The 16518-nt window shown below is 51.0% G+C and overlaps 1 protein-coding gene across 12 annotated transcripts in view; it reads right to left on the reverse strand.

Moving 5' to 3' along the window:
• Positions 1-627: 627 nt before the first annotated feature.
• Pkig (cAMP-dependent protein kinase inhibitor gamma) overlaps positions 628-16518 on the reverse strand; it is an 80923-nt gene continuing 65032 nt past the window's right edge. For all 12 annotated transcript variants that reach the window (XM_085697037.2, XM_048440976.3, XM_048440977.3 and 9 more), the window contains exons 3-4: positions 5801-5973; positions 628-1336 (exon numbers count right to left, since the gene is read on the reverse strand). In XM_085697037.2, coding sequence (XP_085553163.1) covers positions 1260-1336; positions 5801-5948 — 225 coding nt within the window. In that variant the 5' untranslated portion in view covers positions 5949-5973 and the 3' untranslated portion in view covers positions 628-1259. The remainder of the gene's footprint in view (positions 1337-5800; positions 5974-16518) is intronic.

Genomic DNA, 16518 nt, shown 5'->3' on the forward strand with positions numbered 1-16518 from the left:
TGGGGCTGCTGGCTGGGGTGGGTAAGAGGCCCCACATGGACACTGGGCCGGAAGAGCCAGGACCTTTCCTCCAGAAGTGACATTTTTCCCAGAGGGGCAGTTTGAGCAGGTGCTCCTCAACTCTTGGCTCCTTTAACCAGAGTCCTTTGCGGCTATTTTTTTTTATTATTTTAAAGGGTCATTCATTTTTATGTATATGGGTGTTTTGCCTGCATGTAGGTATGTGCATCGTGTGTGTGCCTGGTGCCAGAGGAAGTCGGGAGAGGGCATCAGATCCCCTGGAACTAGGGTTGAGACAGCTGTGAGCTACTGTGCACGCATGTGCATGAGAGGAAAACTTGTGAGTGCTGCTTCTCTCCTTCCACCACATCAGCAGGGATTGGACTCGAGCTGTGAGGCTGGGCCGCAAGCACCTTTACACACTGAGCCATCTTGCAGGCCCCCTTCAGGTTATCGCCGTGGGCTGTGTGAGGATGGGGTGGGAAGGGCTCATCAGATGCCATGTGAGGAGTTACACTGGTCACTACAGGACAGAGGGCGGCAGTGGAACCCTGCCGGCTGAAGATGTGGGGGTACAAAGCCCAGCTGGGCATTTGGTGGTTAAAAGAAACAATCTTAAGCCAGTCACACAAATCATCAGCGTTTATTTCCTGGGACCTAAGTATCACTCTCTTGGTACAAAGGGCAAAGAACTGGTCAGCTAGTTTTGAGTCCAAATCCTTTCCCTACAACTGGATCTGAGGCTTCATGAGGGGAACTTAGAGCTGCATAGATCATCAGAACTAAGCTTAAAACGGCTTCCAAAAACAAACCAAAACCAAAACAGAAAGAAGAGATTGTCAGCTCCCCCTTCTCTGTTGAAAAAAGTTATGTTTTTAAAAAATGTAAAAGAGGCTTTAAAAAAGGGCTAGGAAGATCTTTCCGACATAGGCGGCTGACTGGAGGGATGAATGGTGTGGGGACAGTCCCTGTCCAGGTAGGGACTGCCCACTTCGGGGGCAGGGCCTGGCTCGGGCCCCACCTGGCTGAATAAATAACATCCCGTGGTGATGGTGTACCTGTGCACTGTGGGGAGGTGGATGGGAGAGCGGAACCATGGCATGGGCAGAGGACTTTGCTGGAGTAGGCGCCACAGAGACCTCCAAGAGGCTCTCGGTCGATCTGGCTGCTCAGAGAAGAGATTGCTGGGTTGTGCCAGGGCTCCAGTTCCAGGAGGGGACAGCAGGTCTCTCTTCTGGCCTGTAGGGCCACGGCTGGACTCAGGACGAGGAGCTCGCATCACTGCCCTGGGGCTGATTGCTGGCCTCCTTCTCTGGGGTACTTCCCTCTGCCTGTCCTGCAGGGGAGAGAGGAGGAGGAAGTTTTGGACACAGTCACACACTACAAAGCACGGGAGTCTGGAAGGACCAGGCAAACTGATCACTGTGGCCAGCCTTTTGGCAGGCTAAGAGCTGCACTGGGCCAGAGAGGCATCGCCTGTTCTCCCGTGGAAAGGCTGGCAGGACAGCTAGTACAGTGAAAACCAAAAAGGTCAGGACTGGGGACAGGTGCTAAAGCATGGGATTAGTGTGTCCTCCCAGGGGCGGGCTGCGAATGTGAAGTTTCCAGCAAGAAGTATGTGCTTAGTAAATGAGAAAAATCATTGCAGACAGTATAGCAGACTCAACCAGCCCAGCTCAGGAGTGCCCATGATGGTAGAGGATGCACATCTGGACTGCCTGACTCAGCACACCACTGTGAACATCCACTCCTGCTCTACTGCAGCCGGCAGAAACCTGAGCTGGGCTGAAGACAGCAGTCGGCTGAGAGCAACCTGGCCTGCTCTCAAGTCCCTGTGTGAGCTGGGTCTCCTCACTCACTCCCAGCTTCCTCAAGCCCTGCTGGGAGGTGGAACCAGCAGCTTCTGCCTCACCCACCTGACAACAGTGTGCCTGGCTTGTATTCCATCCTCAACCCTCCAGGGGTCAGCATCCTCCACAGAGCCTGGTTAAATGGGCAAAGCTCAATCGCCAGTCTCAAGCCCCAGTGACACTGTGATGCCACTGAAGGTCCATCTCATCCTGCCATTAGGCCTGTCTTCACGCCTGAACCGAGCCCTGGGTCTGGCCACTGCAGGCACTCTGCCAACAGTCCACACAGCAACCTGAAGGTGTGTTTGGGGTCATGACACCCATGCGAAAACAGGCTCAGAGGAGCAAGTTGACTGATGTACCTACAATCTAAGGGTGGACAGCCTTCTTACTGCAGAGCCCAGCGTCCTCCACTAAGCTGCATTCTCTGGAATTTATAGAGACTTACTGGCAGGTTGGCTTCCCAGTACCCCACACGGCAGTCTTGGGCCTGAGTGCTCATGGAAGTAAATAGTGCGGGCAGAACTTGGCACTGTGACTCAAGTATGTGCCAATCTGAGCCTGCCTGGCATGAAGCTACCTCCCCTGAGGATGGTGACTGAACCAAGGCTCTACCCACTTCGGGGCCTCTTGAGGCCTAACACCCATGACTGCACCCGAGGAAACATGCATTTTGTGAAGCCCGCCATGAGCTGTGACCCTCTGAACCCATGGTCTCTGCTCTGTCACTCTGTTGCTAGAGACTGCAGGCAAGCCACTCTGCAGTAGCCAGCCTGGCAGGGATGGAGACACTCTAATAGACTCTGTCCTTCTCCGTGTTGTCAGACTACTGAAATAATGCCCTGGGATCTCCTGCTGCAGAAAAGCCTACAGCCCGAGCCAACCAGAGGGACTTTTCTCCTGGAAAGAGCTCGGCAACTAGTCAGACCCTGAGGACAGTGGGCTCTGAACAGTGAAGGGTCCATGGTGGGCAGGATCCCACCTTGTGCGGGACTGCTGAGGTATGAACAACTCTGGCCTCTACTTAAACCTGCCCTCGTGGCATGGCCCCAAAGATGAACCTGGAGGGCTCACTGGATCTTTCGACCCTCTTTCCAATGTGGCTGTGCTGAATAAATTGCCTTTTCCTGCTTCTCATTATTTGGCTCTTTAAAATATTTCAATTTATTTTCACTTTATATGTACAACTATCTTGCATGTATGTGTAAGTTTTGCTTGCATGGATATGTAAACCACATGCATGGAAAGTACCTTTTTGGAGGTCGGAAGAGGGCACTGGATCTCCTGGAACTGGAGCTACATATGGTTGTGAGTGCTGGGAACCCAACTTGGGTCCTCTCTACAAGCAGCAAGTGGTCTTAACCTTGGAGCCCTCACTCCAGCTCCTAATTTGGTCCTTGTGGTTGGCATGCTGGGGACTGCCATCTGAATGTGGCTTACTGGAGCACAGCATGTGACCCCAGGTCCTCTAGCAATTATACTTTCTTCCCTGCCAGCCTCAACTCCCCCCTTAGTTGGGGAGAAGGTCCTCTCCTATCCGTCCCAGGGAAGAAAGAAGCTGTGATGCCCAAAGTGAGTGCACTGTGTTCTCCATGGCTAGCCTGTGGCTTCTCTTGCTCTTAGGCCACGTGAAGCAGCATCTGCTCCTTGTCTGAGAAGACACCAGGGACAGACAGACTTGTACCTCATACTGCAGAGTATACACATCAAGCAGGCCACAGGCTTGAGGAGACCAGGTAGCCAGGACCTCTTAAGCCTTTGAGGATTTTGGTCCTGTCCTATTCAGCTTATGCACCAGCTCTTGGAAGTTGTGAAAGAGAAAATTCTGGGGTCCTTGAACTGCTGGGTCAAAATCTCAGGGGTGACATTTAAGGCCCTGTCCTTTGTCTCTGTGAGTCGGCTGGGCTCAGAAATGCCTGGAAACATTTTATTGCGAGGCCTCCACACAGAGGCTTCTCATAGCTGGCCACTTTGCCCTAGCTTTACCAAAGGTGCATCACTCCCTGGAGCAAGCACTGCTCTGTTTTCATGTCTCCTTTCTGGACATCAGTCACTGTGGCTAGCAAGCATCATGTACTGGGAGGACCCACACATCATGAAGACTCTCAAGTAGGGCAAATGGCGTTGGAAGGGCCTGTAGGAGGGGACTGGCAGCTATGGTGGCTAAGGAGGGTGGAAGGCACCAAACAAAGCTGATTAGAGCAGAGAGGCATTGAAGAAACCCTTGGCACTGTGCCCAGTGTGCCAGCTGGACACAGTGCTCATTCAGCTGGGCAGTGAGCAGCCACTGAATAGGTGCCTGTCACGTGCCAAACCCTGCTAGTCACAGAGGGCACCAGACAGCCTGGGCTGCAGCAGCTCAGTTCACAGGGGGTGCTGTGTTTACGGGCCATGGAGACAAAGGGAGAAAAGGGGCTCCTCTGCTGGAGACGAGCTGTGGTCAGGGAAGGCCTTAGCACAAAACGCACCACCACGAGAGGCCACGAGCACGTGTGGACCAGGAAGTGGGTGAAGAAGCCCTCACAACTCTAGAGCCTGCAGGCTGGAAGAGAGAGCAAAAAAGGGGGATGAGAGTTGAAGCTGCAGAGGGGCGTGGCCTGGGCACTGTGGAGGTGTCCACACCTGAGCTAAAAGCAGGGGCCAGCACAAGGGAGGCTGACAGGGCCTCGGACAGGAAAGCTGGGTGAGGCTCTGGGGGTGTGGGCAGCGCACTCTCTCAAGGCAGAAAGACTGTCATACTAACTATGGTCATGTGCTGGGCGAACCTAGGAAAACTCCCAGTTTCTCTTGGCCTCAGTTGATCTATCATGAAAGGCTGGGTCCCCACCCCCAACACCTTCTCTGTTCTGTCCTCCTAAGTCACTTCTGGGCAGTGAAGACCAAGAACCCAAGACTGGGGCTGCCCAGGCAAAAACGATGTTATGGCCCTGCAAGGACCATCTGCTCCTGGAGTGAACGGAGGATGCCACAGTGCAGTGTGGGAAGTGGTGTCTCTGGCAAGCATGGCCTCGGGGCCTGCAGCAGGGAAGGGCCGGAAGTGAAGGCTTCCCAGGAAGGGTCAACAGCTATCTGGGGACCTGAGCTAAGCAGAGGGAGAAATGGGGACTCAGGCAATACTGGGAGGTTCTTCTTGGTTTCTTCGTTGGGTCATTCAGCCTGTGGTCACCAACTGCTTGCCATGTGCAGGAAGAACAGAGGCCCCTCTTTTCTGGAGCTCAAAGTCAGAGAAATGAGACCTTTGAGAGTAACACGGCTGGGGCAGCGCATCAGCTCTCCGAGGAGGCTGCTCAGAGCCTCTGCTAAGCTGGCCCTGAGAGTAAAGGGCAGCAAGTGGTCCTAATTCCACTGGGGGATGTTCTAGATGAGCAACAGTGGAGGAAAGGCCCTGACTAGGAAGCTCTGCACCCTGATAGAGAACTAGACAAACATGGGTGCGTGGGGGAAGGTGTAGGTAACAAGGCAGGAGTAGACCCCAAGGCCAGGCAGGCTGGCCAGCAGTGCATGACTTCTGGGGAGCACTGTGGAGTGTCTTGGCTCTGAGATACCACCAGGGAGTCTGGGGCAGAAGCCTGATGGGACTGGGTGGCTAACTAGTCCTGCTGCCTCTGTGCAAGGAGTGCACCTAGTCCTGGTGAACAACGGGTAACATGGCAGCTATGAGGACAGAGAGGATGAAACACGAGGCAGGGGGAGTTAGAATATGCCAGAGATCTGACAGGGCTTGTTGGTGGCGTTGAAATGAGAGGAGGAAAGTAGCCCAGATGCTCACCAGAGCCCTCAGGGCCAAGACACTGGCGTTCTGTAGCCTAGACACTGGCTGGGCTCTGCCACCATCGTGGACAGCTCCAATTTAGAAACACTTCTCTGAGGAAGTGTGGGATCTGGAGACTAGCGAGAGCTAGCAGGGCACCTCCCCACCTGCCCACCAGGGTGCTGGCATTGGCTCTGACCTGCCCCCTCAAGTGCCAGCTCGCCCATGTCTCCAGCTAGCTTCCGCACGCTCACGGCCTCCGAGTCACCCTGGATGTCAGGGACTGCATTCCGCCGGCCTGTCCGGTCACAGGAGATGAAGTCCGAGTAGGAGGACTCGACCTCCATCACGCCTGTCGCATCGCTCCTCAGCCTGTGGGGACAGGAACAGGAGAGCAGAGGTGAGGCGCTGGTGTCTGCTGACACAACCACCTTTTCCACGGAGATCTGAGAGAACGCTCCTGATCTGCACAGTGAGTTCCAGAATAGCCAGGGCTGTGTAGAGAGACCTTGTTTTATTAATGGAAAAAAAATATGCATGAGGGTGAGAACTGACTCCTGCAAACTGTCCCCTGACCTCACACCCTCACTGTGGACCTCACACACACACGCATGCATACAGACACACACACATGCACACACATGATGACATAAATGTAAAAAATGTGTTTAAAAAGAACAGTCATTCAATCTTCATTCAAAGTAAATTTGAAGACCAGCATTTCCACGCTTACCATACCATGTGCTTGGCACCGTCTTGGGGTCTACAGACGGAGCAAGGACAGGCCAGCACCACTCCCCACCTCACAGAGCTCAGAGTTCTCTGTATTTGGCATCAAGCTACCACTGCTTGGGTCATGGCCATGTGCTCAGGGCTCCAAGGGTGCTGCAGGGATGGCCAGGAACCAACCAAGACTCGGAATCAGGAAGTACAGTGTCAGTCAAGATGCAAGAATGGTATGGGATAGAATTTGGGCATGTGACTTACACCATGCTGTAATTGCAGCACTCAAGGGACTGGAACAGGAGGATTGCTGTGAGTTTGAGGTCAGCCTGAGCTATGCAGTTACACAGCGAGCTCTGGGATAACAGAATGAGACTCTGTCTCAAAGTGAAATTCAACAGTGTAAAAAGAGAAAGGCAAAGAGTGTCCTTAGGAAGGGAGCAGCAGGTTCCGAGGCGCTGAGGAAGAGCGATGGGGTCGAGTGGAAGAGCAGGAGGGACACTGAGGGTGGGCAGAGGCCACCTGCCCATCCTGGAGGGCTTGTCGGTAAGGTCATGAGGATAAGCTGTGCATTTCAAAGACTATCCTGATGTCTCTGCAGAGCAGGGCCTGGGGCTGGGGGGGGGCCTGGGAGGGGTGAGTTTAGAGGCATCTGAGGAGGTCAGGTTTGAGGAGGCAACAGGGAACACGCAGGCACTGAGATGCATTCTAGGCACAACCTGAGGAGCAAACGTGTGGGCAGCACCTGGCTGATGGGAAATCTGGTTTCTGACATGCGTCAGGAGGTGGACAGAGGCGTGGCTACTGAAAAGAGACCCACAGGGGAGCATTTGTGATACCGGGTGGGTGGAAAGCAACCTTTACTAGTTAATTTCCTGGCCAGCTTCAAGTTTAGTTTCCCATGATCCCTCCAGTGGGAAGGGAGGGACAGACACATGGAGGAGGCTGGAGTGGAAGCAAAGGTGTGACACCCGAAACAGCACAGCCCTGTGGTAGACAATGCTCTAGAGCAAAGAGAACCATGGCTGTAAGGACACGACACAGAAATTATTTAGGGATGTGCATGCACACATTGCCTATCCTTTGGAGCAAAGACGCTACCCTTCTCTGGGCCAGGTTCCCCACCTGTAAAATGAAGGCATGGAGAGATGCAGTGGGCACACAAGTTCTGTGTAAGGCAGTCCCCGCTGCATCCAGCAGATGGCGCACCCTGTCCAGACTTCTTAGCTGTGGCGAGGGCCTCAGCTGAAGGATTGTGGATATGGTTTCTTCTGCTAACCACTCTGCCTCCCCTTCCTTTAGGGAAACTGTTCAAAGCCCAGGACAGGTAAACGGCCTGTTGCAATAGTGATAACACGGTAGTAACAAGGACAAATGACAATGCCACCAGTGGAAAGAGTGACAGGACAGTTACCAGGCACTTGTTTTATGTCCATCACTCTCAATGGCCCCATCCAGTAAATAAGCACTTATAACCTGACTTGGGAAGGTCTCAGGCAGATCCATGTGGCTCCCAGGCTCAGATGTTTCCCCGTGTGGCACCAGCTGCCCATGGGATGGGTCAAAGCCTGGGCAGCCCACGCCACCTGCTGTAGCCTATTTCTTCCATGAAAAGAGAGATTTGGGTCTGGATTTTCAATGTACCAGACTGAAAGGCCTGAGCTTGGCAGCTGAGCCAACCTGCTCTGCTGCTTCCTTCCAAGATGCTCCGCTTGGCACCTGCTACAGAGGAGTGCTCTATAAATAAACCTGGATCACATTGCTTTTCATCCACCCACCCACCCACCCATTCTCTCCCCCTGCTACCTATATCTATGGGATGACAGAATGGCTCCAGGAACTGCAGGGAATGGCTGTCTATCTCCAGTATCTGACACCAGCAGATGAAGTTACCTGCTAATCTGAAGTGCCAGCCTCTCTCTGGGACACACCTCAAGGGGCTCTGGCCTTGCTCTTACTCTGTCTGGTCCTATGAGCTGCACAGGCAGAAACCTGATGCTGGTGGCACAGAAAGATCACTGCCAAGCCCCAAACCCAATCCTGGAAAGCATCTGTCCCCATCCCGCAGGGAACAGGGATTCCAAACACAGCTCTGGGGAGTTCTCAGCTCACACGCAAACACCAAGCTCACTTTTCTTCTACATCTATACTCTTCATCCTGTTGTGGCATAGGTAAGGCCTGGAATCATAGCTACCAGAGGGGCTAAGGGAGGATGATCTCAGGCCCAGCTAGCCTGGGCTACATAGCAAGATCCTGTCTCAACAGACAAACATGAGGAAATGGTCACGTACACTGTTAAGTGAAATAAAACCAAATAACCACATATACAAATATTTAAATTATGAGTGACTTTTAAAGTATTCTATATTTTCTCTACCTTTTTGAGACAAAGTCTCACGTAGCCCAAGCTGGCCTTGAATGCACCATGAAACCACAGCTGGTCTTAACCCCCTGCTCTCCTGTGTCTATTTCCCAACTGCTACGATTACAGGAGTCACCACACCTGGCTTACTTTCTAAATCTTTAGGGGAATAGTTATGTTTTTATTATTAATTATTATTAACAATTGACATGTGACCCAAGGCCTTCTGCATGCTAGGCAAGTGTTCTACCACTGAACTACAACCCCAGCCCATAAATTATCCAGCTTTAAGATAACGCAAGAGAAATAAATAGAAAGATGTAAGAACTGGCGTCCCACCCTGCTCAGACACTCTCCCCAAGCACAGTGGATCTTGGTTCCTTCAGAAATGTCTGGGTCATACACAAAAGCCTTCCCTTCGTTTCCCTTAAAATCTTTGTACACAAAATTTTCATTTACTGTTTATATCTTTAATGTAATCACATGCATGCACGTGACATGAAGTATGTAGGTGTGTGGGAGCCACAGTGCCCATATGGAAGTCAGGGGACATATTTGTGGAGCTCTTTCCCTGTGTCTGGGTGTTCAATGGCCAGGCTTGTGAGGTGAGAGCCAACTTGCTGGTTATCCTTTCTTTTCTTTTGGAGGAAGGCTCTGGGACCAGGCTGGGCAGAAACTGACTATAAAACCCCAGGTGGGCCTCCAGCTCACAGCTTCCCAGATGCAAGGATTACAGGCTTGAACTATCACGACTGGTCAAAACTTTATTTTTCATCTTGCTTTTCTTCATTCAAGCATATGTCTTAGAAACAAGTCCAAATTACCCTGAAACCCTGTACAACGATTATATCAAGACACTAAAAATATATCCAAAGTTCTTCCAGCCCTCAGCTGTCGTTAGCAGCTGCACAATCCTCTGCGGTCACTGCTGCGGACCGTTTTAATTCCTCCCCACCCCCAAGACCTGGAGCCTGTTTCCTTAAAAGCAGAAAAGCCACATCAAAGGCCCTGTGCTTTTTCACTGTCCTAGGTCCTGCACAATTCTCCTCCACAGACTGTTTTATTTCTATTCCCATTTTAACCCATCTTGTGCAGCTAAAACAAAATACCTGAGCCTGAACCACCCTCAGCAGCATGTTTCATGAGTACGGGATGCATACACAAGATTTTAATGACCACAGGTCATTCTTTTAGATCCTCCCTCCCACAAGGGCAAAGCACAGTCTTTTCTTTGGTTTCCCAGTGTGCCCTGAAGGGCTTTCCCGTACCTGCAGGCACTGGGTACTTCATACTGAATAAATAGTGAACTGTTAACAGCCCGTGCCCTGCCCCTGAGCGGCCAGGCTAGGTCACAGCAGCACCTGTGCAGAGGACTCCTCTACACTCCGCTTGAGAGATGAGAAAAACTGAAGCTGGGGAGTGGATCATCTTCCTTCAACTTCTCAGATCACACTTTCTCTTTCTTCTAGGCCAGCACCTGAACTACTGGTGCTCCCGTGCAGTCCTTCACACTCTTCTGCTTCCTCTTGTCGCTCTGCATATCTCTCTATCCCAGGACATAGCCATCCACTTGCTCAGCATCAACTCTCTCATGCTGAGAGATGCAGACACCTGGGTGACACCAGTAGGAATGGCGGCGACAGTCTGGTCCTTCTCAGGCCTCTCGTTTATTCTTTCTCCTGGGCAACATGGGTTACCTGTGCCAGTAGCTATGCATAGGCCCACGCCCCACCCCCTCTCCTAATCTGCACTTCGTCTACACACGCTGGCTTATGGCAGGGCTGTCTTTCTGGCATTCATTCACTCCCTACACCTCTACTTCTGGCACACCCTCAGGTCCTGCATCTTCTGCTAGCATGAGGGACACTCAGAAAAATAGTCAGGCTCATGGTCACATCACACCTGGCTCAGAAAGGTTCAAAGATTAAAAAGAGCGAAGCAAAGCTGAGTGTGGCTGTGCGTGTCTGCAGTCCTAGCACTCAGGAGACAGACAGGGCAGGAGGGTCAGAAGTTTAAGGTCACACCTGACTATACAGTAAGCTCAAAGACAATCTGGGCCACACAAGACCCTATCTTAAAAAAATCAGGCACACTCACTGATCATTCATGTACACTGACATGAAAGGACGTTCTCAATAAACGGTCACCAACATGTGGGGCTGGGGTGCTTTCTCCCCAGGGCCCATCATGGATTTCCAGCAGAGTGACAGCTTTGATACATTCAGGATCACGACAGGGCCTGGTCCATAGTACACGCTCAACAAATAACAAACTTATGGCAGAGTCAAACCAAGGGGGACTCCAGGGCCCACTAAGCCTCTTGCTAGTTGGAAAAGCTGAGGCTCAAAGGAGAATGCTACATAATAGGGGCATATTCCCTTAGACCCAGGAGGCAGAGGTGGTGGATTTCTGTGTCTCAGGCTAGCCTGGTCTACATAGAGAATTCCAGACCAGCCAGAGTGATGGACCTGATCATAAGTAGTAGTAACAATAGGAAAGTGATAGACCCACGGTTCTAGAATCTACAGCTCCTAATGCCTAGTGTAGAGCTTGCTGCCCTGCCAGCTGAACAGTCCCACTGACGTCACTGAGGTCAGAGGCTGCCGGTATGTTGTGGTAGAGTGCCTACTTACCACTTGGGACATATGGCTCGGGACTAACCAAAACACCCTGAAGTTCCTGGGCTGAAGTGAAGATGCAGTGAGAATACAGGCTTACAGGGGCTGGAAAGTTCCGTGAGATGTGAGAGGTGCCAATTAATAAAACATTGCTGCGCCTCCTGTGGCTGAGGTATCAGGAGCGTTTTCCTTCTGACATTTCACCCCTCTCCTCTGTCGACTCTGTCTGACGGTGCCACAGAGAGCCAAGACCCTACAGCCCTTTCTCTCGTGTTTTTACTGCTGGGTGGAACAGGGTTCTACCAGTAGGCCATCCTGGCCAGCATGTGCGCCATTCTACTTGAAAGCCCTCGCTCACAGGCCAAGTTTAGTATGTGATGAACTGTGTTCTCAGCTCAAGGGTGGAAGGAGCAAAGGCGGGGCCCTGCTCACTACAGCGGCTAAGGTCTGACTCCACCCTTGCAGCCCTCATATGGGGCAGACTCCCAGGCTCCTATTCTAGTTTCCTTTGCCCCGACCTGAACAATAACGGGGCGTGACTGCTGAGTCTCTGCCAGCCTGCACATTTCATTGTGCCAGGCACCTTCCCGGGCATGGGGCACACACTGGAGATGAGACGTTTACAACCTGACATAAGAAAAGGCATCGAAATCGAGTGGGATAAGGAAGGAGAGGAGCGGGCTCTCCAGCTGCACAGGTGGTTCGGTTAAAGGCGGTAAGGTCAGGGAAGTGACTCTGCAGTTACATGAAAAAGAAAAAGGTGGAACACCAGGTGTGGTAACACCTGACTACAGTACCAGCACCTGGAAAGGAGAGGCAGGAAGACTCCCAGAAGTTCAAGGCCGGTCTGGTCTATACAGAGTCCCTACAGGGAGACCCTCTCGCAGAAACCTGCCAACCAAACTAACAAAAGCCCTACCCACCCGAAATGAAAGTGGCTCAAGAGGGATCCAGGCAGAGCCAAAGCCCATCTGCGTCCATGGGGCGCTAAGAACCAAAGCTCTCAGTTGTGGGATCTGGATGTTTACAGGGAACCCAGCTGACCTTCAACACCCAGGCAAGAAGGAAGAAGCTCTTATATTCTGGGGCCTCAAGGTCACAGGCCAAAGCTCCCACAGGTGCTTACTCTGGTCCCCACAGGACAGCATCTCTCTGGGGTCTCTGCTGCTCTCCCAGGCTCTGTAAACTGAATGGGCCCTGGGCTGTGCCAAGAGCTACACAGTCTGCTTGAATCTGCAGCTCTTAGTCCGCATTCCATTACAACTCCAAACTGCTTTCCAAATACATTGAAAGGTCATTTCCTGCTTTTTTTTCCCTTTTTTTTAAAAATAAAGTATTTTGCAGAAGTTACAGAAAAAGAAAGTATATATATACATATATATATATATATATATATATATATGTGTGTGTGTGTGTGTGTGTGTGTGTACACAGAGGACATAGGGTACAGGAGTGTGAAATGGTCTTGTGGAAGGTTTCTCAGAGTCAGCAAAACTGCCCAGTATCTCTACAGCCAGAAAGAGCTGTGGGTACCTGAGGCAAAAGCCAGGATCTACTAAACCAGCAGTCTCTAAACTATCTCTGCTAAGGAAGCTGGGAACAGACAGGCAGCCAGGGTTGGCATCAAAGTGCTCCCGAGTGCCCTAGGGCACATACAGTACAAGACCCGAGTGCTCAGTACCCATGCAGAGAGCAGCCCTGGGCATGGCTTTGATCAGAGGCGCCAGCAGGCTCCTAGCTCTGCACAAGGAAAGCCCAGCTTTCCCTGCCAGGACGAGCACAGCAGTGAAGCTTGCTGTGGGAGGTGGTATGATGGGAGGGAGCAGTGGGGTGTCGAACCAGACATGACCATCAGTGATTCTGGACTGCTAGGGAGCAAGGACACCTTTCTGTTCATTTCTTAATTCTCTAGTGACTTTTCCGGTGGAGTGCCCAGACACTACATCCTCTGGGTCTCCTGCCTCCTCCTGGGACCCATACGTTAGAGTTTCTCCCCCAAATTCTCAATCCTGTGATCTGTGTGCTCCTGGGGGAAGGGACAATCCCTAAATATTTTATGTTGAAGATCCCCAAAGAGCTTCAGACTCTCTTAGAATGTGTGAATCTGCCCACTTTCTGTGTCACTGGGCTTCCTTGTCACCAGCAAACCTCATGTGGCAAGCCATCAGCCTGCCCACTTCAAGCCTCCCCCTTTCCAGGCTGCTGGAGGTGAGAGTGTGGAGCCATTCTTGATCCTCCTCCTCCTCTGCCAGCCTCGGACGACTGGTCACCAGGTCCCACCGCCTCTGCTTGCAGAACAGTTTCACCGTCGCTGTCTACTGCTAAGTCTCATGCAGAGGCCCTCTTACCCCGAACTGCTGCTGCCAATTTCCTATGCAGCCCGAGTTGTTCCTGAAACAGACACTGGGCTGTGTGATTCCTCTGCTTCAGTCAACATCAGCAAACCCTAAGCTCTTGTGTCAAGTCCTGACGTCCATTCTGACCCAGCCCTGCCTTCCTGCACAGCTTTCCACTATGTCTGCATTCTTCATGGCCCACTTTTGCTCTGCGACACTGAAGCCTTCAATTCTCAAACCTACTGTAATTCCTGACCTTCCCAGGCCTCTTCCATCTGCATGGGAGACCTTGGCCACTCTCACCTCCTGTGCGCTGCACTGTAAGTAGGCAGGTGACACCCTAGCCTCAAGTTTCTTTTTTGTCGTTGCTGCTTGTTTTGTTTTTCATTTTTCGACATAGGTTTCCCTGCAGCTTTGGAGCCTTCCTGGAACTCACTCTGTAGACCAAGCTGGCCTCGAACTCACAGAGAAAACCTGTCTCTGCCTCTTGAGTGCTGGGACTAAAAGTGTGTACTGCCCAGCTAGCCTCAAGTTTTTAAAAGTTCCTTGCTCTGAGGTTCCCAGGGCTCAAAACCAACAAGGTTCCTCTTTCTCACTGTGTAAGTCAAGCAGGCCTGGTGCCTGGAGGCTACTGCAGTGGACACAACTAGGGGTCTGAAGTCTACCATCTGTCCCCAGAGTGGCCCCTTATGGGACTGGCCAGCTCACCTGAGCAAGGGACAACTCAAACTTGAGTGCCAATAACTGCCTTGACTGTGGCTGTGAGGACTCTCAAAGCTCACTGGTAACAGGTTTTTACAGAGATCCAGGGGTCTCTCTCTGGCTCTAAACCACGTCTAAGACAAAGAAAGCATTATCATGGCTGTTTTGCAAAAAGCTCTGAGAGGTCGCAGCTTACCCACGGTCACATGCAGATGTGGAGCAGTCCAGTCTGTAATCAGGCTAGAGCACGGAAGTGACCTGGAATAATGTCTAACATCTACTAAGATTTTTTTTAAGTGTCTGTTTTCTTTCTATCATTTTTTTTTTAATCCCCTGCCCACCCAGTCACCCCAGTCTCTAGCCTCAAAGAAAGAATTTCAAAAAGTAGAACAGGAAACGGGAAGGTTCAAGAAAACGTTTTTGCGCGCCAAAACAAACACCAGCTGTATTTAACCACACTTAAGCAAAGCTGGGCTGAAGGTTCCCACTTGTGGTTTCTAGTTCCGACTCAGAGTCTCATCATGTCCCTCAAACTGGCCTCCACCTTCTTCTCCTGCCTCAGTCTCCCTAATTCAAAGAGGATAGGCCAGTGCCTAGTTCTCTGCATTGGGTTTTGTGCTGGAGATCAAATTCTTCAGTATTTCCAGTGATGGCTGATTGAGTCTATGTATTTGCCTCAAAATAGAAAAAATTAATGTGGGATACCAATTTTAAAAACCTCACCCTTTTAACAGCTATGCCCTACCCAGCAGGGCTGTGCTTATTATGTAAGGCAGAGGGCTGGAATCTGTCAGTCTGTGATTCTAAGGAGGTCACTGGTATGAAATAGCAAACAGTCTTGCTGAATCTTTCGATGGCTAGGCATGCTTCTCCCCAGCTCTCCTGTCATTTGGGCCATACCTAAGCTTAGCTAGGGCTCAGCTGTAAAGCAAAACTTCTAGAGAAAAGCAGCCCCCTCTACTATGAAAGGAGGGGCAGGAAGGGAAAATGAAATCACTTCCAGGCAGGCAAGCCCAAGTCCCAAGCTGGGCTAAGCGCCAGCTCTGCTGGTGCCAGGTGGGCACAGTTTTCCTCAATCTTATGGGTCTCAAGTACAAACAAAGGGGGAAACCGCCCTCTTTCTCTGCAGTTGTTCTGCAACATGTTTACACGTTGTTTGATACTCTGCCTAACAGGATGGGCATTGAAACGGCTGTAACTCAGTGATGGAGCACTAGTCTTGTACATAGACCTTGGTTGAAGTTTTAGCACCATTCAAGAAAATAAAAACAGGTAATGGAGGGTCTAATTTAAATCCTTTGGATGAGTTATGAGCTATCTCTGGAGCTAATTTTTCTTCCTTCTCTACTGGGAATCCCACCCGGGGTCTTTCACATACTAGAGCTATATCCTAGTCTCTAATTTCTAACATAAACTGAACGATGGTGTCTGATTTCGAGGAGGAAGTTAGTGCATCTCGTACAGCATCCAGTTGACTCTCCTGGGACACCTGTCTTCTGTATTTGAGCAATACAGGAAATCAAAGGCTGCCATACCTAATGAGGAACCCAAACTAGCTCCTGGAAGTGACCACACAAGGAAGCCTGAGCTGCATGGTGGAGATGCTACTACACGTCCCTTGTTAATGCAAATCTAGTCACTAACTATGTGTGAGAGATAAAAACCAGAATTACCCAAGCAAGCTGTCCAAAGTCCTGACCTACAGAAATCAAGAGAGAAAGTAAGTTTGTAACTTCCCTCTCCACTGCCGAGATCAAGGTGATGTATTCTGCAGCAGTGGGAATTAGAGCAAACCTTAGGCACTTCAGCCCAGGTTTCCTCCCCAGCCCTTCTAAGAGCCTGGCAAAGTTACCCCCAAAATACACTGTGTGGGATGAAAGGAAGCAAGAAAATATCATTACAATATTCATCCATTCATCCAAAAACTTGACTGATCACTCACTGTGTACCAGATTTGTGACTGCACTCAAGGACACAAAGACAGCCAGACACCAGTATGGCCTTGAGGAAGTTCATGGTCTACTGAGGGAGACTACGAATTCCTTAGCTCTTCACAGCTGAGGCTGTGAGGCACTTGGTAGAACTGCTAGTGCTTTCAAACCCCTTCCTCTCAGTGGGTCTGGAAATGACAGGCAGGGTGGGGCATTGTTACAACAATAGCCCTTGTTGACACTT

The sequence above is a fragment of the Myodes glareolus genome, chromosome 10, assembly GCF_982192425.1.
Source record: "Myodes glareolus chromosome 10, mMyoGla1.1, whole genome shotgun sequence".
Lineage (NCBI taxonomy): Eukaryota > Metazoa > Chordata > Mammalia > Rodentia > Cricetidae > Myodes > Myodes glareolus.